At 51.0% G+C, this 22,852-nt stretch overlaps 1 protein-coding gene across 5 annotated transcripts in view; it reads right to left on the reverse strand.

Moving 5' to 3' along the window:
* Positions 1-22,852, reverse strand: part of VRK3 (VRK serine/threonine kinase 3) — a 36,383-nt gene that overhangs the window by 9,082 nt on the left and 4,449 nt on the right. For all 5 annotated transcript variants that reach the window (XM_043434914.1, XM_043434911.1, XM_043434912.1 and 2 more), the window contains exons 3-12: positions 21,407-21,540; positions 19,655-19,804; positions 19,203-19,397; positions 10,283-10,347; positions 8,931-8,997; positions 7,281-7,365; positions 6,908-7,013; positions 4,505-4,597; positions 1,658-1,790; positions 214-334 (exon numbers count right to left, since the gene is read on the reverse strand). In XM_043434914.1, coding sequence (XP_043290849.1) covers positions 214-334; positions 1,658-1,790; positions 4,505-4,597; positions 6,908-7,013; positions 7,281-7,365; positions 8,931-8,997; positions 10,283-10,347; positions 19,203-19,397; positions 19,655-19,804; positions 21,407-21,539 — 1,148 coding nt within the window. In that variant the 5' untranslated portion in view covers position 21,540. The remainder of the gene's footprint in view (positions 1-213; positions 335-1,657; positions 1,791-4,504; positions 4,598-6,907; positions 7,014-7,280; positions 7,366-8,930; positions 8,998-10,282; positions 10,348-19,202; positions 19,398-19,654; positions 19,805-21,406; positions 21,541-22,852) is intronic.

Consider the following 22,852-nt stretch of genomic DNA (forward strand, 5'->3'; position numbering starts at 1 on the left):
ACCCTGCAGTGGTGGGGCCGGAGTCTGACCCCAGGCAGTGTGGCTCCAGAGCCCATGCTCTGGTCTGCTGGAATAGATGAGAGCATGTGCCTGAGAACTGCAGATGCCAGAGGCTGCCTCACCCTCTTTTCTGTTCCCTGCTGGGTTCTGAGCTTCTGCCCCACCTGCAGGGATGGCGGACCAGCACTGCGCTCTGCTGACCCCTGGACTCACTTCTGTTTCAGCTTCATGATCTCCTCGGTGTTGGGAAGGCAGTTTGTCCACGGCAGGGTCCCATAGAGCCACTTCAGCAAACAGTAGCCCAGGGTCTGGAGGTCACTGCGGCGGGAGGGCCCTGGGGAGGGAGGGAAGGAGGTGGCCACTCAGGCAGGCGTTCTGACATGCCCACCCTAATCCTTTCTCTCACCAACTCAAGCATGTGCTCACACACGCAACCCACCCGAATATACGGGCTCTCAACTGCTCACCCACTTTTCACTTGTCTACTCTCACGCCTTCAGGAGTCTCTCAATTACTCATTCACTACCTTGGTCATCTCTTCATCCCTGCTTTCACTAGCTCACTCCCTCACCTACTTGTCTTTCATTCATGAACCTATTTGTTCCATGAATCCTCAGAACCTTGGGTGACAAGCCCCTTCCCACATTCTTTTCTTTTTTAGTATTTATTTATTTAGCCACACTGGGTCTTAACTGTGGCATGTGGGATCTTCGATCTTCACTGCAGCATGTGAACTCTTAGTTGCAGCATGTGGGATCTAGTTCCCTGACCAGGGGCCCCTGCATTGGGAGTGCAGAGTCTTTGCCACTGGACAACCAGGGAAGGCCTCCTTCCCATATTCTTAAATTCCAGACAAGAGTTTGGTTGGCTCCCAGCCCTTGACAGTCCAGTGGAGAGACGTAACAGGCATGAAGGTGCCTAGAAGGATGGCCACTGAACTCAGCCTCACTTGGGAGGGAAGGACAAACAGAGCAGACAGCGGGGTTTGGTTTTCTTACACTTCCTGAAGCACATGATTTAGAGAACACTTCACATAAGCATTCGACAAACACTGCAAGCTGTGTTGGACCCTCTGCCCCTGGTGCTGGCGGCACACACACCGTCCCTTCCCTGGGGGGCTCAGTGTAATGGGAGGACGCGGGCAGGGACATAGATGGCCCTAGTTTCAAGGGGTTTGGGCAAGAGAGGCCCAGCCTCCTCAAGGCGTCTCCTCAACGTGCGCTCTTCCCTCCCTATGTGGTTTCCCGGGATGATCTCACTCCTGTCCCTGGGCTTCAACTGCAACTTCTGAAATGCTGCTGACATCTGGGTCTCTGGGTCTCACTGGTGTGCTGCAGAGATGGATAATCAGTGGTTTACAAGTGCGTATTCAGCAGCCCCTCCTGGATGACTTTGGGGCCCCTCTCGCATTCTAAGTCCACACGGATCCTGAACGTGGACCTGGGGACCCCCAGGGCTCCCTAGCAGTCCTCGGTGTTGCCCCACAACGCTCTGACGTGTGGGGATGCTGTCCATGGTTCTGACCCCTACCATGGCTCCCCGCCTTAGCGGGACTCCTGCGTTTGGCCACCTGCTGTCCATGGCTGTGCCAACCGAGGGCTGCCCTTGTCTGAGGAGCATGTCTCCAAGCTCCTGAACCCCTTCCCTGGCCCCTTACCGCATCCCTTGTGCAGGTCCATGCTAATGAACTCAAGGTCCCCCTCATGTGGGCTCCTACTGCCTTCGGTGTAAGCCACGTGTCTGCCACCTGGCGAATAGCGGAAGGTGAAGCCGTAGCCTGCCAGGGTCACCTGTGTGCACGTGGGGAGAAGCCATACAGTTTGAAGATTAGGAATCTGTATTCTGAAGTCAGAGATTTCAATTGTGGGTGCAATTTGGAACAACCCAATGCCAAACAGTACAGGAGGATGTGGAAAGAACCCAAATCAGTCATTCCCATCACTGCTCAGTCCCAGTTCCCAGAAGTAAGCACTAACAGCTTCTCATATGTTCATTTTCTTTAAATAATCAGCAAACGCATGGGGGTAAGAAGGATGCTCTCATTTTCCTCAGAGGGATCGCACTGTACCTCCTGCTGGGCACACAGCTTTCTGAACTTTAATAGTGTGTTAACTGCAGAGCCAGACAGACCAGATTCCAATGCCAGCTTGGCCCATCAGTGCCCATGCAACGCTGGGGAAATTATGAAACTCTCTGAGCTTTGATTTCTCTATTGGCCAAATGAAGGTAATGATAGTCCTCACCTCGCAGGGTTGTGAGGAGGCTTAACTGGGTTTAAAACACAAAGTGCTTAGCCACCAGACACACACAGTTAGTCACATCAGCCTTCTAATGGCTACCTCTTATTCTGCAAATGGAGAGGGGACACCTGTTGGCTTTGTCCACGCGAGACCTACATTCTCTGGTCACAGTTTGTGGTGGTCACTTTTATCCGTCAACCTGACCGGGTCACAGGGTGCCTAGACGTGTCGCCAAAGGTTATTCTGGGTACGTCTGCGAGGGTGTGACTGGAATGGATGGCAGACTGCCCTCTCTAGTGTGTGGGCCTCGTCTCATTGGTTGAAGAACAGAACAGAAAGGCTTAAGTGAAAGGGAATGCCCCTTGCCTGTCCGCTTGAGCTGAACATCAGCATTTTCCTGCCTTTGGGTTTGAACAGAAATACTGGCTCTTCTCAGGTCTTGAGTCTGCCAGCTTTTGGACTGGAACTCACACAGGTGTTTTCAGGCCATTGGACTCTGACTAGAAACATACCATTAGCTCTCCTGTTCTCCAGCTTGCCAACTGCAGATTTAGGGCCCCTGAGCTTTTTGAATTTGAGTCAAATTCTTATACTCTCTCTGTATATATACACATACACACACATATACACACATACACATTCTGTTTCTTTTTTTTTCTTTTTGGCCTCCTGCTATGTGGGATCTTGGTTCCCTGACCAGGGATCAAACCCATAACCCCTGTATTGGAAGCTCAGGGTCTAAACCACTGTACTATCAGAGAAGTCCTAGTTTTGCCTAATATGGTTCTAGGATTTTTCTCTGAGACCACCCCTCTCCAACTCTCAGTCCAAGTGATTGAGGTGGGGTTCACCCAATCCATCTCCACTGGGGTTGCTAAATGGAGGGGATTTAAGCCTCATTTGCTGGTGGTTATTTTGTCATCATAGCAAAGAGGGACTGCCTGATAATGAGCAATGCAAACACAAGAAGAGCCCAGGGACAGAAGATCCAGTTTCCTAATGACAGGGTCTGAATTTTTAGAAATCAGCCATGCCTGAAGCCAGTGAAGTCCTGGATTTTTCCACTCCAAGGAGCAATAAATTGTACCTTCCTTTTTTTAAACTAATCCCCCCCTTTTTTTTTTCTGCTTAAGGCATGTTAAATTTGGTTTCTATCATTAGAAAGAGTAATTATGATTTAAATACTAATCAATATGCTATCAGAAGTATATATATTACGGTTTTCCCATTTTACTGTCAGAATCAGTGTTGTCAGGAACATTTTGTACGTGTATCTCTTTCTTTTCCTGTTTTATTTTTGGCTGCATCGGGTCTTGGTTGCGGCCCTCGGTACCCTCACCGCAGTATGAGGGATCTTTCATTTCGGGCTTCTCTCTAGTTGTGGTATGTGGGCTCAGCTGTCCCGAGGCATGTGTGATCTCTGCCCCCTGACCAGGGACTGAGCCTGTGTCCGCTGCATTGGAAGGCGGATTCTTAACCACTGGACTACCAGGGAAGTCCCTGTAATATATCTTTGAATATATGGAATGGATAAATTCCTCACAGAGGAACCGGTAGATCAAAAACATTATGCAGTTAGCTCCATCAATCTTGCACAACCAAACGACAGTTGGTGGAACCTGCTACCCAGGTCCGCTGCTACCTCCACCCTGACAGCTGGCAGTGGGTGGCCCTCTTCTGTGTACCGACTACCTGTGGAAATGGTAGTGAAATTAGTGTGAAATGCATGTTTAGCAAATGTTAGGTACTGTATTTGAACCAATAAACGTGAATCCTTCTGCAAAAAGACAAAAATCCATATACATTTAAAATTTTGACTGCTGTAAGAAATTACCTTCCTAAAAGTTCGCCTGAGTACACTTCCAAAAAGGAAAGAATTCCTGTTTCCTCACATCCGTATCAGCAAGAGATATCCTTTTTCTTTTTAATTTTGTCCACCCAAAAGGTAAAAGTAGTAGTGTATTTTAAGTTTAATTTCCATGATTACTAGAATCTAATAATAATTGCGGGAGGTTGAGCATTTTTTTCATACATTTAACTGACCTGTGGATTTCTTTTTCTATGAACTGCTTTTCCTATTCTTTGTCCATGTTTCTACTAAGTGGCTTATCTCTCCTCATTTACTCGAAGAAGCACTTTATTTTATACATGATGGATAGCAGTTCTTTGTCTGCAATAAGCACTGTGAAATAAATGCAGGTTTTAAGACAGGTGAGACCCGGAGCCCAGAGAGCCCCTAGGGAGGGTGAGGATCTGGCAGTTACCTGGCACAGGTTCTCTGGATTCACAAAGATATTCTTAGCTGTCATGTTGCCATGAACGTACTCATTCTCATGGAGGAACTCCAGGGCATCCAGCTAGGGGAGGAAAGCAAGCATTTTTGTGAGAAGTGCTGATAACACAGAGAGGCTCTGATGCGAAGCCTCGGAAGGAAACCCCACTGCTGGGCCTGGGGTCACATGGTCCTGCTCGTCATGGGGGTGGTAACAGTGGCAGATTGCCTGTGTGTGTCCAGTTGCCTCAGTCATTTCCAACTCTTTTCCGCCCCATGGATTGTAGCCTCCTCTGTCCGTGGGATTCTCCAGGCAAGAATACTGGAGTGGGTTGCCCTCCTTCAGGGGATCGTCCCAACCAGAGATCGAAACCGTGTCTCCTGAGTCTCCTGCGTTGGCAGGCGGACTCTACACCCACTGAGCCACCTGGGAAGCCCCAGGAGTGGATTGAGCCTGACCAATTCTGAGTGAAGCATTTGGACGCCCTCCCTGACAGCACATCTAAGAATGTCTTAGAAGACATGAGTCTTCTAAATTCAGTATTTAGAAGTTTTTAAATTCAGTATTAAAGCTGACATTTCATTTTCCATCAATCTCTTGTATCTACTGGGTTGGCCAAAAGTTTGTTTGTCCTCAAGCCAGTAAGGGAAAACCCAAATGAACTTTTTGGCCAACCCATTATTTCTTAGTTGATCAAAATCTCAGGAGGGAAAAACGTTGGTTATTGACCCTTGCAAACAAACAAACAGACAGACAAAACCAACACTCATGTTCACCAGAGAGGTTTTCTCATTCGTCCAAAAAAGCAGAAATACATTTAGTTGAGCAACTTGTACTTTTATTTCTAGCCCCGACTTTCCCACTGAGCTCCGAATGCATATACTGAACCCCCAGGTGCTCGCTGTATCCTGACTGCATCCCCCTTGACGCCAAGGCTTAACTGCCCGTCCCGTTCTGCTGCTTCTACAGACACGCCGCCCCCAGCCCGGCTCCTCCTCAGGCCTGGTCCTCTCGTGCCCACCTCACTCAGCCTCCACCTCACCCTCCCCAGCCGTGCCCACGGGGCCCATGGGTCCTTCTACACCCCGAGCTGACGCTGCCCCTGCCCGTCCTCAGTCCTCGCGTGGGTCCCCGCCCCTCAGCTTGGCGTTCAGGGCCCTGGGTCCTCTGGTCACTGCTGAGCCGCCACGCCAACCTCAGCTCCTGCCTTTCACCCTCTACACGTCACACGGCAAACACTGCGTGTAAAGACCTCCGAGACTCATCCCGCTGGCTGCTTATTTATATTTTTCACTTATTTTTATTTATCTTTGGCTGCCCTGGGTCTTCATTGCTGCGTGCGGGCTTTCTCTAGTTGTGGCGAGGCGAGGGCCACTCTTGGCTGCAGCGCCCAGGCTTCTCACAGTGGCAGCTTCTCTTGCTGCGGAGCATGGATGGGCTCACTAGTTGCGGTGCATGGGCTTAGTTGCCTTGCATGGCTCCTGGGATCTTCCCGGACCAGGATCGAACTCATGTCCCCTGCACTGGCAGACGGATTCTTAGCCACTGTGCTACCAGGGAAGTCACTAGGTGTGTATTTGGCTGTGCCGGGTCTCACGTGTGGAAAATGGGATCTTCCTTGTCACATGCGGGGTCTTTAGTTGCAGCATGTGAACTCTTAGTTGCAATATGTGGGATCTAGTTCCTGGAGCAGGGATTGAACCCAGGGTGGGGGGGAGCCCTGCATTGGGAGTGAGGAGCCTTAGCCACTGGACCCCCAGGGAAGTCCCTCCTCCAGCAGTTTAAGTTAGGTCCTCTTCTTCTTCGTCACAGCATGGGGACACTTGTATCCAGAGCACTTTTCACTATTGGTGCAACTGTGGCTTAAACTCATCTTCTCCCACTAGACATAGAAACCACGTCTGTGCTGCCCTGCACTGCACTCCCAGACCCTGGGACAGTGTCTGACACTCAGCAGGGACAGGATAAATATTTCATGGGAGGATGGATGGAGGAAGGAATGAATGACAGAGGTTCTGTGTGCTCTCCCCTACACGAGCCTTTGCCTAAGCTACTTCCTTAGGCTGGAACACTCTCCCCATGTATTCCCACTCCCACCCTACCCCGCACCTTGCTATTCCCCACTCTGGCTTAGAAATACACTCCACCAGGAAGCACAGCTGAACCCCCAGTTTAGGCTGGGACCCTTCCTCCAACTCCCACAGCCTCCTGAACATCCCTCACGGCATCACTTATCGCTCTGGTTCTAAAGGTCTGGTGTTCAGCTGTGCCAGTCACCCGCTTGCCCCAGTGCCCAGCGGAGGGAGATGCGGGCTGAATGTGTCAAAGAGCGAACAGACTGGTAAACTAGGCCACCATGACCTGGACAGGAGCCGGAGACCCTCTGGTACCTACCAGCCGGCAGGCCATCTGGAACACAGACCTCACCGACATCACGTGCTTTGGGAAGTCATCCAGGATTGACTGAAGGCTCCTCCCCAGGATGGGAAACACCAAGAACCTGGAAGACACGGGTGTCCCAGGAGGTGGGAGAGAAGACTGGGGCAGGGACAGAATATAGTTCACCAAGGATGGACTGTGGCTGGGGACTACCAGGTCCCAGTCCAGGGTGAGATGAAGGGTTGGATGGGTGGGGGGTCGGTCTGGCTCAAAGCTGGGGGAGGAAGGAAGCAACTCAAGTGGCTCCAGGGTCCCAGCCATGCCTGGGCATGAGACAGAGAGAGGGAGGAAGCAGCCAGCGAAGCGCGTGCCAAGTGAAGTGACTCACCTGTACTTGTCCTGGTGAACGCCGAAACCGATGCAGGTGGGGATGGCCAGCTGTGGGATTGAGTACAGCTTCTTCCACTTGTTCACTGCGGGAGGCAGGGGCCTAAGAGGTCAAGGCCCACCTGGCCCCACACCCACAGCAGCCCACAGCCCACTCAGACCAGAAGCAGAACGCACCTGAGTCCCGGCCAGACCCTGGGTCTCCTGCTTGGAGACACCGCTTCTGTGGGTGGGTGAGGGCTAGGGGGGCAACGACATGGGGTGTGAACGTGGTTTTGAGAAAGCACTGACAAATCTGGAGTGAGTGGAAGGGCTAAGAGTGACCGTGTAACCCATGAATTCTCACACAGAGCTAATGAGATCGGGAAAAGTCTAAACTGGTCACTGTGTCACTAGAGGTCTGGCCAACCTTTCAGGATCTCAGTTGAATGGTAGAGATGGAGCAGAGTGCTGATGAAAGTTTAATAACTGGTTATTAAGGAAAAAAATAGCCCTGATTTGTGTTTGCGGATTTCCGTGGTATAAATGCTTCCCAGTACGGCCAATTACTAGCTACCAGTGTGGTATCATCGAAGATAATGAGTTGGGCAGAGAGGCAGTAGCATGCCCTTACATGCTATTTCCATCACATGGATACAGTGAATGGAAGCAACTTCAAGAGTATAGATAATAGGGACTTCCCTGGTGGTCCAGTGGTTAGGACTCCATGCATTCACTGCCAGGGTCCAGTTCAATTCCTGGTCAGGGAACTAAGATCCCACATGCTACACAGTCTGGCCAAAAAAAAAAGCACAGAGTGTAAATAACAGATAATGGAAAATGTAGACAGATAACAAGGAAGTGATAAACTTCCACGGGTGTTTATCGCCTTCGTTCCTTTCTGTGTCACGTTCCGTTTATTTCTGGCTGTGTGGGCTCTCGGCTGCTGCGAGGTCTTTTCTCCAGCTGTGGCGAGCTGGGGCTGCTGTCTGACGTGGGGCACAGGCTCTGTGGTGCGGGCTCCAGTAGCTGTGGTTCCCGGGCTCTAGACCACAGGCTCAGCAGTGGCAGTGCGTGGGCTTAGATGCTCTGCACCATGTGGATCCTCCTGGGTCAGGGATCAAACCTGGGTCTCCTGCATTGGCAGGCGGATTCTTTACCACCGAGTTACCAGGGAAGCCCACTCTTGTTCTTAACCTGACTGTAAATTGATATAATTAATTACTTTATTATTTATTTGGCTGCTCCAGGTCTTAAGTTTGCAGCATAGGAACTCCTAGTTGAAGTGCAGCATTCAAACTCTTAGATGTGGCCTGCAGGATCTAGCTTCCTGACCAGGGACTGAACCTGGGCCCCGTCCGTTGGGAGTGCAGTCTTAACCACTGGACCACCAGGGAAGTCTCTGGCACAATTAGTTTATGACAGCTCTGTTTTAATAACTGGCTTACAGTATTTCTGAAAATTTAATACTCGGCTCTCAAGAGCTGGGACAACGAGCCAGCCTCAGCCCATTGTCTGTTGTCTGTCCTCTGAGGCCCGAGGGGTGATGGGAGCAAACCTGGGCCTTGAATTTCATCCCCACCCTTCCCACACAGTCAGGGAGAAGGCAATTGTTCTGATCAAGCTGGTGCCTCCAACCTCTCCCCCACTTGCCCACTTCCCTGAGGAATACCTTGCAAAGGCTTGGCAGCCCGCTGGAAGAAGTTCTGTTCGTTGAACAAGCGCCCATCCTTGGCATCCTAGGGAGGGAGGGGCAGGGAAAAGGCTGTCACACTGGAATCTCATAGGCAAGGGCTCCCAGATCATCACTGGCCATGGGTCATCCCAGGGTAATGCCAGAAACACCCTAGGTTCCCCAAGTCTTGCACATCAGAACCAGATTCCCTAGGGTGCTTCATGTGACCACGTATCAGAGACTTTGAGTTACTGCCTAGGTTCCTTTTCTGACAGGATCCACAAGTTTTCCCTAGACACAGGCCCTTCAGCTAAAAACTACATTTTTCCAGTCTCCCTTGCAGCGAGGAATGGCCACATGATCAAGTTCTGGCCAATGGGGATGTGAGCAGAAGAGAGATGGGCAACTATCAGGTTATGTTTTCAAAGGGCTAGGGCAGGCTCTCTCCTTTCTCTTCTCCTGTTCCAGTTGGCTGGAATGCAGATGAGATGGTAGGAGCTGGAGCAGCCATTTCAGCCCATGAGATGATTATAGGTGAAGGTCTTGGAGCCACAACAGAGAAGGAAAGTAAGCCCCTTGTTTATGGAACCACCGTATCAGCCCTGGGCCACTGCCCCAGACTTCTGAGTGAAAGAGCAATAAGATATTATTTTTGTGTAAGCCATTATTAACATTGGGTCACTTTTCCCAAGCAGTCAATCCACATACTTTAACTAAATACAACTAGTAAAGCTGGGTTCTTAAGACCACAGGATCAGAGAGAGCTGGATTCAAATCCCAGCTCTGACATTTATTCATTTTTTCTATAAAGTACCTATTATGTGCCTAGTATTCTTTTGGTTATTGGTGATAGAGCAGTGAACAAAGCAACTTGGACACTGGTGCCCCTGGGCAAGTGACCAAGATTTTATTTTCTTGTCTGTTAAATGGGGGAAATTGGTGACTACCCTAAAGATCTGGTTATCAACCAGGGCTGGGCACAGAACAGGCTCTCAGCAGGTAGGTGCTATTACTCATCTGTGAGTCTGGCTCCGGAGCCCTCACTCCAAATCACTCACAGGGCCTCCATCCAGATCCAAGGGAGGGCACCTGAACTAGCTGTCTCAGTTTTTGGGTGCTTGTGCAGATCACATGGCCAGAAGGCATCTGAGTCAGGTCTCCGGGACAGACCCGACTGCAGCCTCTGAGGGGCCCTGCGTCGGAGAACCCAAGGCCCAGAGGAAGATGTGCCCCGCCCAAGGTCCCACTGCTCCCTGCTGGCCAAGGCTGTGCTTTTTGGCCTGCCCAGCCCAGCCCAGCCCAGCCTTCCCCTTCCCTCAGGGCTGCCCACCCAACCCGGGCCCACTCACTAGTTTAAGTGAGAATCTTTGTTTCTGGGGGCTTGACCCGTTGCCGGTGGTGGAGTCAGACTCAGCTGTGGATGGAGAAAATGAGCGAGGTTATCATCTTCAGGGAAGGTGAGGGTCATTGTCCTCTGAGTAACAAGCAGCAGTTGTGGCTAATGAGTTCCCATGGGGTCAAGTGCATTCTCGACTTTCAAGACCTGAACCATCTCATTTTCAAACAGCTTCCTTCTTTCTACCTCTTTCTCTCTCTAAGACACAGCTGTGCACATGTGTGGGTTCCCCTAGCAAATCACTGAGCCTGGGGGTGGTCCTGAAGCCCCTGACTCAGCCGCTGTATGCATGTGTCTGCATATACGGGTGTGTGGCTGAACCACATTGACTTCATCTTGACAGGGCCATCTTAGGCCCACTCTTCTGCCCCCTCCCCTTTCTTAGTCACTGAGCTTTTGCTTATGAGGAGTGTACCCAAACCAGCTGCGTTCCTCATTAACTTTAACTCTTGCTTTCCTCTGAAAACTGGAAGAACTTCTTCTGCTGACACAGATGGTTAATGGTTCATGAGGAATAATGGTCATGAGATCCCTGGGGGAGGAACCCCCTGGTTCCTGTGGGCCTAGACGTGCTTCTCCCTCAGTAGTCAGATTATAGCTTTAGCTTCGTCCCCTTTAAAGCCCTCAGCACCCTTCTGGCAAAACAGAGCACAGTTGCAAATGCTTCCAAATTGCTGACCACTGAATCCTATCCATATGTAAGTTACCCACGATAATCTTCATAACTGTACTTTATGTTTTTTCTTTTTTTGGCTGCGTTGGGTCTCAGTTGCCGCACTCAGACTCTCTAGTTGTGGTGTGTGGGCTCAGAAGTTGCAGGATTAGCTGCCCTGCGGCATGTGGGATCTTAATTCCCAGACCAGGGCTAGAACCCGCATCCCCTGCATTGGAAGGTGGCTATCTTAACCACTGTACCAATAGGAAAGTCCCTCCACTTCATTTTTCTTTTTTTTAAATCTCAAGGTTCCTTTTCAGGTCAGGGGACACTATTCAATATTCCTGTCTTTCACCACTACATAAGCTCCCCTCAGGGGAGGGCCCCTGCAGCAGCCTTCAGCCCCTCAGGGATCCCCTGAGCTCCAAGTCCCAGGGCAGCCCATATCCAAAGGTTCATGGCAGGCGATAGAAAGGCCCAGCGGTGGTGGCCTAGCACAGAACCATACTGAAGGACCACTTCTGCTCCTGCCTCACCCACTTCCTTCCTTTCCCATCTTTAGGAGTTGATCTCCCCCTGGGGCACTTCCTGGTAAACAATCTTTGAGCTCGGCCCTTTCTGCTTAATTAGACTCTGCAAAGTCTCCTGTCTCCTAAGGGCGCACTTTGCACACATTGTTTCCTTTAAGGCTCCTGACAGCCCAGGAAAGATCTGTGTGCTCAGTCATGTCCAACTCTTCTGCGACCCCATGGACTGTGGCCCGCCAGGCTCCCCTGTCCATGGGGTTTTTTGGGTTAGGGATACTGGAGTGGGTTGCCATTTCCTCCTCCAGGGGATCTTTCTGACCCAGGGATCAAACCAGAATCTTTCTACTACCATGGCTGTCGTGGCTGTCGTTAGCTATATTAAATATATATACAGGCTGCACTGGGTCTTAGTTTCAGTATGCAGGCTCAGCTGCTCTGCGGCATGTGTGATCTTAGTTCCAGGGATAGAACCCACGTCCCATGCACTGGAAGAGCAGTTTTAACCAGTGGACCACCGGGGAAGTTCTCTTTTTTTTTTTAAAGAAAGAAACGGGAAATTTTATCCAAGCCAAATTTGAGGATTACAACCTGGGAAGAGTATCTCAGAAAGCTCTGAGAACTGTTCTGTGTTCCCACTTCACAGATGAGACCAGAGAGCTGAGGCTTAAGGAGGCCACATGATACGGGAGGCTCTGTGCCAGGCAGATCTGGCTTCAAGTCCAGGCCTTCCGTCAACTCTGCGTGACTTGGTGTCACACAGGCTAACCCTCTCTGGGCCTCTCTGCTCCACGTCAGTAAAAGCAGGAGCAATGAAGCTCATCCCGGAGAGTGGATGCAACGGTTCGGAGGGCAGGACAACTGGTACAGCTGAGCAGGAATCACAGCCAGCTTTTTTTTTCTTGGCTGTGCTGCATGGCTTGTGAGATCTTAGTTCCCCGACCAGGGACTGAATCCGGGCCCTCAGCAGTGAGTGCAGAGTCCTAACCACGGGGCCACCAGGGAACCCCTCAGTGTCACTTTTTTTTTTTTTTAAATGTTTATTTGACTGCGCCAGGTCTTAGGTGCAGCATGTGGGATCTAGTTCCCTGACCAGGGATTGAACCCGGGCCCCCTGCATTGGGAGTCTTAGCCACTGGACCACCAGGGAAGTCCCAGCTTCATCCTTCATATGAGCCACTCCAGGGCCCCTCTTCCCAGCCTCAGAGCCCAGCACCACTCTGGGCAGGCTGGGAGCACTCAGTACGTGGCAGCTTTTAAAGTATCAGCTGAGGGCCCGCAGCTGGTGAGTGGCAGCGTGGCCTCGGCCGAGACGCACCTCATTCTGGAGTTTGTGAACTGAACTGTCGCCCAGGCTCCCAGCCGGCTCTCTGCATCATCCCTCCGTTTTTCTCTTCTTCCCCACCCTTCCTAGCCTCCCAGGCGGGTGCCGTCTAAGACACTGAGATAAAGGGCAGGGAGGCAGTAAAGTGGCTGAGCAGCCATGCTTGCCCACAAGAAGCTCCGGCTGGAGCAGGGCGGAACCAGGGCTTCCTGAGCCAAGGCTGAAGGTGGCCTGAGCTCGGCCTTTAGGAGGGAAACTCAGGAAGGTGCTGGATCTCGGGGGAAAGGGGGTCCTTCCCACCTGTGAGGAGGGCGCCGGGGGGAATCTCCGAGGGGCAACCAGGAAATGGCCGGGGCACCTCGTAGGCCTAATAGCAGGATCTGTCTCACAGAGTCACCTCGAGGTCTGAGGGTAAGCACCACTCAATCAACCACTGGATGAAAGCGTTATCCTACATGCCCGACACTCAGAAGCAGGTAGCAGCTGAGTAATTTAAATTGCCAGCTCAGTAGCAGCGGGCAATTTACATACAATTTCCCTGCACTACTCTCCCGATTATAAAGGGCTTTTCTCCTCCACCCTTCTAACTGTCCCTCCCGCTGACAGCTGGAGGGCCAGCTGGGAAACTCCCATTACACACAGGAGCCAGCAGGGACCTAGGAAGGGCGGTGGACATGGCCGAGGCCCCTGGAGAGCCTGGATGTAAACCCCTGGAGCTCCAGATGCTGTGACCTGGGAGACCCCTGGTGCATGCAAACCTGATGGATGTATGGAAGGTCCCTACATGTGCCAAAGGCAGACAAGGGTGTGGCAGGCAGGCAGGTGGCAGCCTCTGATTGTCAAGAGACAGGTGACCTTGAACTTGGAGCAAGAATGCCATGCTGGCATCCATCGTAACCACAAAAACTGAGAATTCCCTGGGGGTCCAGTGACTAGGGCTCAGTACTTCCATCGCGAGGGCCTGGATTCAATCTCTGGTTGTGGAACTAAGATCTCGCAAGCCTCTCAGCATGGCCAAAAACCCCAATCCCCACCCCCCCAAAACAAAACCAAAAAAACAAACCAGAATGACAACAGGAAGCATTTATATGCTGTTTGCTGTTTGTGTATTGTTCTACTCAGCTCTCCAACGACAACCCTGTGAGGTCAATATCAAAGCTCTCCATTTTGCAGGTGAGCCAGGTTGGGAATCCGCCTTCCAATGCAGGGGCTGCGGGTTCGATCCCTGGGTGGGGAACTGGGATTCCACATGCCGTGGGGCAAACTAAGCCTGTGTGCCACGACTAAGACCTGACGCAGCCAAATAAGTAAATGAGTGAAAGTCGCTCAGTCGTGTCTGACTCTTTGTGACCCCATGGACTGTAGCCCGCCAGGCTCCTCTGTCCATGGAATTCACCAAGCAACAATACCGGAGTGGGCAGCCATTCCCTTCTCCAGGGGATCTGCCCGACCCGGGGATTAAACCCGTGTCTCCTGCATTGCAGGCAGATTCTTTACTGTCTGAGCCACCAGGGAAGCCCAAGTAGATAAACAAATGTGTTTTTTTTTAAAAAGAACAGTGATCCCACCTGAGGATTACTAGCCGACAGTCTTTCCATCTTTGGAGGGTACCCTGGGACAGCCTGACTCTGGTTCTCAACGGCGGGAGGTTCTGCCCCCCACTGGGCATCCGGCAATGTCTGGAGACAGTTCCGGTTATCACGACGGGGACAGGGGACTGGTGCTCCTGGCAGCTGGGGGGTGAAGGCCGAGGATGCTGCTAAACACCCTGTCATGCACAGGACACTCCCCACATGAACGCCAAGGGTGCCGAGGCTGAGAAACCCTGGCCTAATTTATAAGACGGTAAACGGCATGCTTAAAACGAGCTCCAAGGGACCCCAAGGGGAACCCATGGAAAAGAAAGGCAACCATTCTCCCCAGAGCAGCTGAAACTGAAGACCAGGGAGAGGCTCAGGGATGCTGCTGGGAGAAACACACGGGTGTGTTAAGGGGCTGCAAGTGGAGAGAACCAACACTTTGCAGGTGTGAGGAATTTAAGGCCCTTGTGCTGTGGGGCTGTCCTGGAGGTTGCAGGGGGCCCTAGTGTAATCAAGGGCTTTCCAGGTGGCACTAGTGGGTAAAGACCCCGCTGGCCAATACAGGAGATGTAGGAGATGTGGGTTCAATCCCTGGGTTGGGAAGATCCCCTGGAGGAGGGCATGGCAACCCACTCCAGTATCCTTGCCTGGAGAATCCCATGGACAGAGAAGCCTGGCGGGTCTCAGAGTCAGACACGACTGAAGTGATCTAGCACGCACACACATACAGTGTAATCACAAGGGTTCTTAGAAAGAGGGAAGCAGGGGGAGATCTGACCACAGAAGAGGAGAGGGCAATGTGATGACAGAAGCAGAGACTTGGGTGATGTTGCGCTTTGAGGATGGAGGGGCCACAAGCCGAGGAATGCAGGCAGCCTCCAGGAGCTGAACAGGCAAGGAAACGGATTCTCCCCTGGAGCCTCTGGAAAGTCCAGTCCTGCCCATATCTTTTTATTTTTTTGGCCATGCCGTGAGGCATGCAGGATCCTAGTTCCTCAACCAGAGACTGAACCTATGCCCCCTACAACATAAGCATGAGGTCTTAACCCCTGGACCACCTGGGAAGTCCCTCTGCCCACGTGTTAACTTTAGCCCTGTGAGACGGATTTCAGACTTGGGACCTCCACAACCAGAAGAGAATAAACGTGTGCTGTCTTCAGCCATTAAGACTGTGGTGATTTGTGATGGCAGCCACAGCAAGGGACTACAAGGCGTGCATCTCCATCCACAGGGGCACAGACCTGGAGGGTGGGCCTGAACTTGAATCCTAGCTGCTTCTAGGGAGCAACTCTCCAGGCATACCATGGCGAGCAGCTGCAGAAATGGACGAGAAGCCTCTATACTGGTCCTCCCAAATTGTGCCAGGGAGACCAGGGAGGGTGATGTTACAATTCAGTGTTTGACAAAGGGAGAGAGAGTGCCATCTCATAGGACTGTTATGGGAATAAGATGAGTTAACAGACATAAAGGAGTTAGCAGGGAACGCCCAGAGTGGGCTGGAAGTGTCAGCTACTATAATAAAAATCACTATCCTGGTTGCTGCTGTTGTTTTACTGTCAGTTTTCAACTACATCCTCCCAGACTGGCGCAGACTGGCAGAAGCCAAGGGTAGCCTGTCCTGGGGTAATGCTGCCCCGAAGCACATCCATATGCAGCCGCCCACCCCACTGTGCCCATGCCAGCACCTGGGCCTGGCACCAGGTGGGTATCTGCAGAAGAATGAATGATGCTGGCGGGCTGGGGCTGGGAAGGGGTTTGCTCTTTTCATCAAACAACCCGAGCCACAGAAGGTGAAGACACACGGCCCAGAGCCTGACCTTCCACTGCGGGGTGCTGGCGTGAGAACATGGGTGGCTTCTGCCTGCAGATGCCTCCTGGCTTGTTTGTCTTTCTCCCTCTTCCCTCCCTGCCCTCTGGGGCTCTCCCCATCCTTCCTCCAGCCTCTTTCTTGCTGTCGGTTCTGCCCTGCTGTCCCTTCCTCTTCCTGTGGCAGCAAAAACAGAAATGAGTGAACAGGCTTCAGCACATACCAGCCAAACAGGCCCGCAAGAGTTTAACAATCTTGGTTATTGAGCTGGTACTACTAACAAACACCTGTGGCTGGACTTGCCCTTCACAAGGCTCATTACTCTCTGACTCCACACAGATTACGCTCTGCACCTGGCATTCTTCTCCTCCTACACTCTCTTGTAGCAGTCTGCATTTCAGAAAGAAGGTCACGGGCTGATAACTTGAGGGACACCACGCCCGGCTGCTGAGCTGCCTGATGTCAGCTGCGGTCATTTTGAAACTTTGCAAAGAAAGAAAAACAAAAAAGCAAGATCTTCACTGGGATATAAAACCTCTCCCTACTCACCAGAGAGGGGAGCACAGTTCTTGAGGTGCTAGCCTGTTGTGATAAAGCCAATTCTTCTCTTTCCTTCAAACCCTGTCTCTGTAATATTTTTTATTTGGCATCGATGGACAGGCGGTCAAGATTTTGGCAACACTCCCTCTATCCTCTTCTCATTCCTTCTCACTCAGATGCCTTCCTCTTCCCTCCCTCCCTCCCGCTCTTGTGGTGTAACGGTTACAAAGGCAGAACATCTACGTTCAAGTCCCAGTTCTGCCACTTTGAGGCTGTGTGACCTTGGGTGAGTGGCTTCCCCTCTCTGTGCTCCAGGGGGTAGGATGAGATAACATGAGTATCTCCCCCTAGCGTGGCTGGGAGCAATAAGTGGACCCAGAAGAGTGTCCCCTCCTGCCCCCCCCACCTCGCCCTTGCCTCCTGTCCCTCCACGACTAACGCTGCCTCTGCTTGACAAGATCCCTCTACAATTTTCCAAGCTCATTGCCTCTGTCCCTTCTTGTGCTTCAGGGTCAACAGCCCCAGGAGGTGGGCAGGACACTCTCTCTCACTTTTCCGATGGGCACGCTGAGGGAGAGCTGCATGCCCAGGCTCACTCAGGGCACCGGAGCCAAGTCACGACTCCACCCAGGTCTGTGTCCAATGCCCAGGCTCTAAGGCAGGACAACCAACCTGAGGCTCAAAGCTGCCTGCACGAGTGTCTGCCTGGCACTTCCAAGTCCAAGGTTTCCTCTCAAAATCCACATTTCTGGCTTTTCCTGACAACCTGGAAGCTCCCTGGAGCCAGGGCTAGTCATTAACACCTCTGGGTTTCACTTTGCTCATCGAGAAAATAGGGATGATGACCATACTGACATCGTGAGGCTGTTGAGAATTAAACTGATTAACATGAAGCAAACATATGTCCATGTGAAAACCTATACACACACATGTTCACAGCAGCATTATTCATGATGGCCCAAAGCGGACACAGTTCAAACCAACCGATAAATAGAACCAGATGTGACATAGACACATCTTATTCAGCCATAAAACAGAAAGCAGTTCTGACAAAGGCGACAGCGTGGGATGGACCTTGAAAACATCGTGCTGAGGGGAAGAAGTCAGACACAAAAGGCCACACAGTGTATCACTTCATTGACCCGAATTGTCCAGAACAGGCAAATCCAGAGAGACGTAAAGTAGATTAGTGTTGCCAGGGGATGAGAGTGACTGTTAAAGGTACAGGGTTTCCTTTTGGGGTGACAGAAATATTCTGGAACTAGATGGTGGTGATGGTTGCACACCATCCTGAATCTGCTAAAACCCACTAAACTGTAGACTTTATGGTGAATTTTATGTTATATGAATTTTACCTCAATTTTAAAAAAGGCAAAAAAAATCGCAGAAAACCACATAAAGTGCTTACTTAGACAGGGTCTGGTCTACAGTATGCACGCAGTAAATGTCAGGTTGCTTAAGACTAATATTTCCAGTGCAGTTATTTTTTTCTTCATTGAAACAAGGTGTCTGACTGCATTTTTTTGCTTACCTACTGACAGTTTTTAAGCTTGGCCCTGCTTCTTCCCCTCCTGCTGGTAAGAAAGCCTGGAGCTCCCTCTTTTGCTACTGGTGGAGATTCAAACCACACGAAGCTCTGGCTCATGTAGACTCCTCATCCCCGCCTTCCGTCTTAACCACAGTAAAAACCTGTGCTGGGTGCTTTTCCTTGATCTTGTAGAGCTGTTCCCTGCCCCCCACCTCCTATCTCATAATGCAAGCAATAAACCCTTCATATCCTCATTCATTGATTCCAACCAACTCTGGGGGGCAGGGTCCATCCTATCTCTGGTGGTAGACATGGGTTTCTCAGGTAGCACTAGTGGTAAAGAATCCAGCTGCCAGTGCAGGAGACATAGGAGACGCAGGTTCGATCCCTGGGTCAGGAAGACCCCCTGGAGGAGGGCATGGCAACCCACTCCAGTATTCTCGTCTGGAGAACCCATGGACAGAGGAGGTTATTGGGCTACATTCCCTAGGGTCACAAAGAGTCAGACACAACTGAAGCGACTTAGCATGCATGCATCCATCCTATCTCTGCAGGGCGGACAGAGCAGTCATCAGTGCTCTCATCTCCCGGCCACACTGGGCTTGCACTCCCGTGTGAGGACAGTAGCAGCCTCTACACAGGGCACAAGCTCTCTGGTTGGCCACAGTCCCCACCACTCCTAGTTGCCTGACTCCCAGCCTCCTGCTCTAACTTACTCTACCTGCCCGGAGGCTGCAGGCACCTACGCTGTAGGCAACTACGTCTGCAGTCCCAAATCTATGAGAAAGAGGCCTTGAGGCAGGTCTGCTGCTGGGATACACTGTTATTTCCGTTCTCAGAAAGGGGTCTCTCCCCTCTGCCTGGGTTCCAAGACGGCCCACCCAGCCCAGCCCCTGGTGCCTGTGTAGACTGTACCTTCATAGAGAATGCCCTGGTCATCCCTGGTCTGGAGGCATCTCAGCTTCCAGTGCCGCCCACTCTTGTCTGTCAGCACCGTCCCCACTGGCAAAGCCTCCAGCGACGTGGTCATCCGGCTTCGCTTCAGGGTCTGAGGGCTTTGTCTGGTCGTCTGAGGGCTGCTACGGGGAGTTGGGGATCTGCTCAGGTTCCCTGCAGGAGGATGGTCAAAACAAAGAAAAGGCAGCCATGGGGATGGTAGGGAGCTATAAGCAGGGAGGGGAGAGGTCAGCTCTGGCCATGGAGAGGTGGCTTGCAAGGGCAGCCTGTAGGCAGGGCGGCGGGGGAGGATGCTGGGAGGAGGGTCCAGGAACAGGGAGGGAGGCCTGAGCAGAGGCATGATGCCCCACTGGCAGGTGACCCTCCTCTCCCCCCATCGAGAGTCAGGCCAGGTTGAGTAAAACTCTCACCTTTGGGTTTCCCACTGGTACTCAAGGTGTCTTCAGATCCAGAACTCTTGCCTTCCGAGGGGAGGGAGAAGGAGGGGGAGGTAGCATAGCTGGACCATTTCACTTTCTTGGAAGATGTTTCGGAATTGGTGTTCCTTTTTCTCCTTGAGCCTAGAGAGGCAGACCAAATGCAGACTGCAGTTACAAAGGTCCTTTCCAGGAACCATTAGACCAGAAACCCTGAGATCATATTCAATCACTCTTTTCCCTTCAACCCTCACAGCCAAGTTTTACTTCTATCACCTGAATAATCTAAGCAAACCCTTCCTTTTAGTTATTCTTTCCTTCACGGGTCTGAACCCCTTTTATACCCTCGAGCACTGTGTCACTGTGTGATCTCCTTCACATAATCTCTTCAGATCTATCTTCCAATTCACTATTCTCCCTTAAGCTGTGTCTGCTGCTGCTGCTGCTAAGTCACTTCAGTCATGTCTGATTCTGTGAGACCCCATAGACAGCAGCCCACCAGGCTCCCCCGTCCCTGGGATTCTCCAGGCAAGAGTACTGGAGTGGGTTGCCATTGCCTTCTCCACCTGATGGCCATGATGCTATTTATTTGGTTGTGCTGGGTCTTAGTTGCAAGATGTGGGATCTAGTTCCCTGACCAGGGATCGAACCTAGGCCCCCTGCATTGGGAACACAGAGTCTTAGCCACTGGATCACCAGGAAGTCCTAATATTTATTTTTATTATCATAGATTTTATTTGGTTCTTTAAAATTCTGCCTAATCATTTCTAATTAGTTTTTGTTTCTTCATTATCAATAAGATTTCTCTGCACCCAAATCTGTGCCAGGCATGGTCGTGGGTGCTGTGCAAACAACAGGTTACAAACCACAATCAACAGAGCTTACAAACCATGATAAATTCCTATCCTTATAGAGCTCAAAGCTGAACAGTAATATAAATGAGTAAAATAATATATTTAAGGCTTCCCTGGTGGCTCAGTCAGTAAAGAATCTGCCTGTGATGCAGGAGACTGCCTGAAGCGCAGGAGACGCAGGTTCGGTCCCTGGGTTGGGGAGAGCCTCTGGAGAAAGAAATGGAGCACCAGGAAAGTCCCCTGACTTTGTTCTAATAGGATCCTTTGGACTGCCACTTGAAGAGAACCATAGATGATGGAGAAGAAGCAGGGACAGCAGGAGGAAGAAAGCTTCTACGACAATACTGGTGCGGGTGAGACGGACCAGGGTGGTGGGAGGCAGTGGTCTGATTCAGCAGTGATTTTTAAAGGGAGAGCTGATGAGATCTGCTGGCAGGCTGCAGTTGTGGGGTGGGAGAGAGAGAGAACTTGCAGACTACTCTAAGGGCTGAGAAACTGGACAAACTGAGCTGCTGTCACCTCGATGGGGAAGTCTCTGGAAGGGGCGGACGGGGCGGCAGGCGTATGAAAAGGTTGGTTCTGGGCACATGGAGACATGGATGGGACATCCAATAGATATCAAGCAGGCAGTCTGATTTATATGGATATCGATTTCAGGGGAGGAGTCCAAGCCGGAGACAGAAATGAGTCAACTGTCAAGTTTAGAGCCGTGAGTCTGCTAAAGATACCTGAGGAGAGAGAGACTGAGTAGAGAGAGTGAGCCTGGGCTCTGGGCTTTAGTATCCACGCAGGGTCTGGCAGGCTGCAAAAGCGTCTGTCCTCTCTTCCTAGATGCATGCACACACACACATCACCCCTCCTCCAGGGAGAAGCGCAAAGACCCGGTTCTTACCTTGGGAGGGTGATGTAAACGGTTTAACAAAGGACTGGGACTCCTCATGCTTCTCTGTAGGCAAAGGTTTTCCGCAGTAGGGGCAGAATTTGAATGTTGCTTCAATACCTTTGCCACAGTCTGGACAGATCATGCTAGAAAACAGAATGGTGGGGGGACAGGAAGCTGAAAAACTTAATCTATTGCTGTCAAGTATTCACCTGAGTTCCTCTTGGTGACAACATTGCAGAAGGAAGAAAAGTTATCATACCTGGAATACCCTCTCAGAAAGGAGCCTTATTTTTTTTTTTTCTGGCCACACCTTGTGGCATGCTGGATCTTAGTTCCCTGACCGGGGTTCGAACCTGTGCCCCCTGCAGTGGAAGTACAGCGTTATAACAACTGGACCACCAGGGAATTCCCACAAAATGGCCACTTTTAAAATGAGTTCCTGCCTCCTGTGTCCAGTCTCTCCCTAAGGGCCCAGGGCAGGTACAAAGCAGAACAAACGCAGGGTGAAACTACAGAGCTCACAAAAGGTATAGGAATGCCTTGAGGTCAATAAAAGTTGGGCAGGAGAACTTCTCCAATCATGGAAGCATTGAGGGTCTTCAATTGTAATTGTGATGCTCATTTCTTGAACCACATGATAGAGATGGGAGAGACGGTTAGTGTTCACCAGATAGCCACATACGCCCCCTTCAATTCCCAGGGTTCCTTACAGTGAGACTGGGGCCATGTAACTAATTCTGGCCAATGGGGTGTGAGCAGAAGTCATTTTCCGGCCAAGGCAGTTATGGGCCCAAGTCCTCTGCCAGCCATCCTCTGCAGGGGTGGCCCTGAGGAGGCCAATTACTCCAGACAGCATAGGCATGAGATGAAGGCCAGCTGCCTGGTCCACACTGAAATCCCATGATTGGCAAGTAAACTTTCCTTGTATAAACCACAGGGTTTCAGGGCTTATTTGTTACTGCAGCATAGCCCACCACACCCTGACTAACTTAGTCAGATAATGGGTGTTCACTATGATACCCTCTAAGCCTTGGGTATTTCTGGCGTATTTCCTAATACTTTAAACAAAAATCAAAGCCAAAATCACACACACAGATTGTGACAAATGAGGACACAGCAGGTACATTCACTAGCTTGGGCAGCCACAACTCACTCCCACAGACTAGATGGTTTAAACGACAGGGAACTTATTTTCTCACAAATTTGAAGGCCAGAAGTCTGACTTCGAGGCATCAGCAAGTTTGGTTTCTTCTGAGGCCTCTCTCCTTGACTTGCTGATGGCCACCTTCTCACTGTGTCCTCATGTGGTTGTCCTTCTGTCTGTGTTCTAATTTCCTCCTCTTTTAAGGATACTGATCATATTGGATTAGGGCCTACCTTAGTCTGTTTAAATGGCTATAATAAAATATTACAGACATAGGACTTCCCTGGTGGTCCAGTGGTTAAGAATCTGCC

The sequence above is a fragment of the Cervus canadensis genome, chromosome 18, assembly GCF_019320065.1.
Source record: "Cervus canadensis isolate Bull #8, Minnesota chromosome 18, ASM1932006v1, whole genome shotgun sequence".
Taxonomy (NCBI): Eukaryota; Metazoa; Chordata; class Mammalia; order Artiodactyla; family Cervidae; genus Cervus; species Cervus canadensis.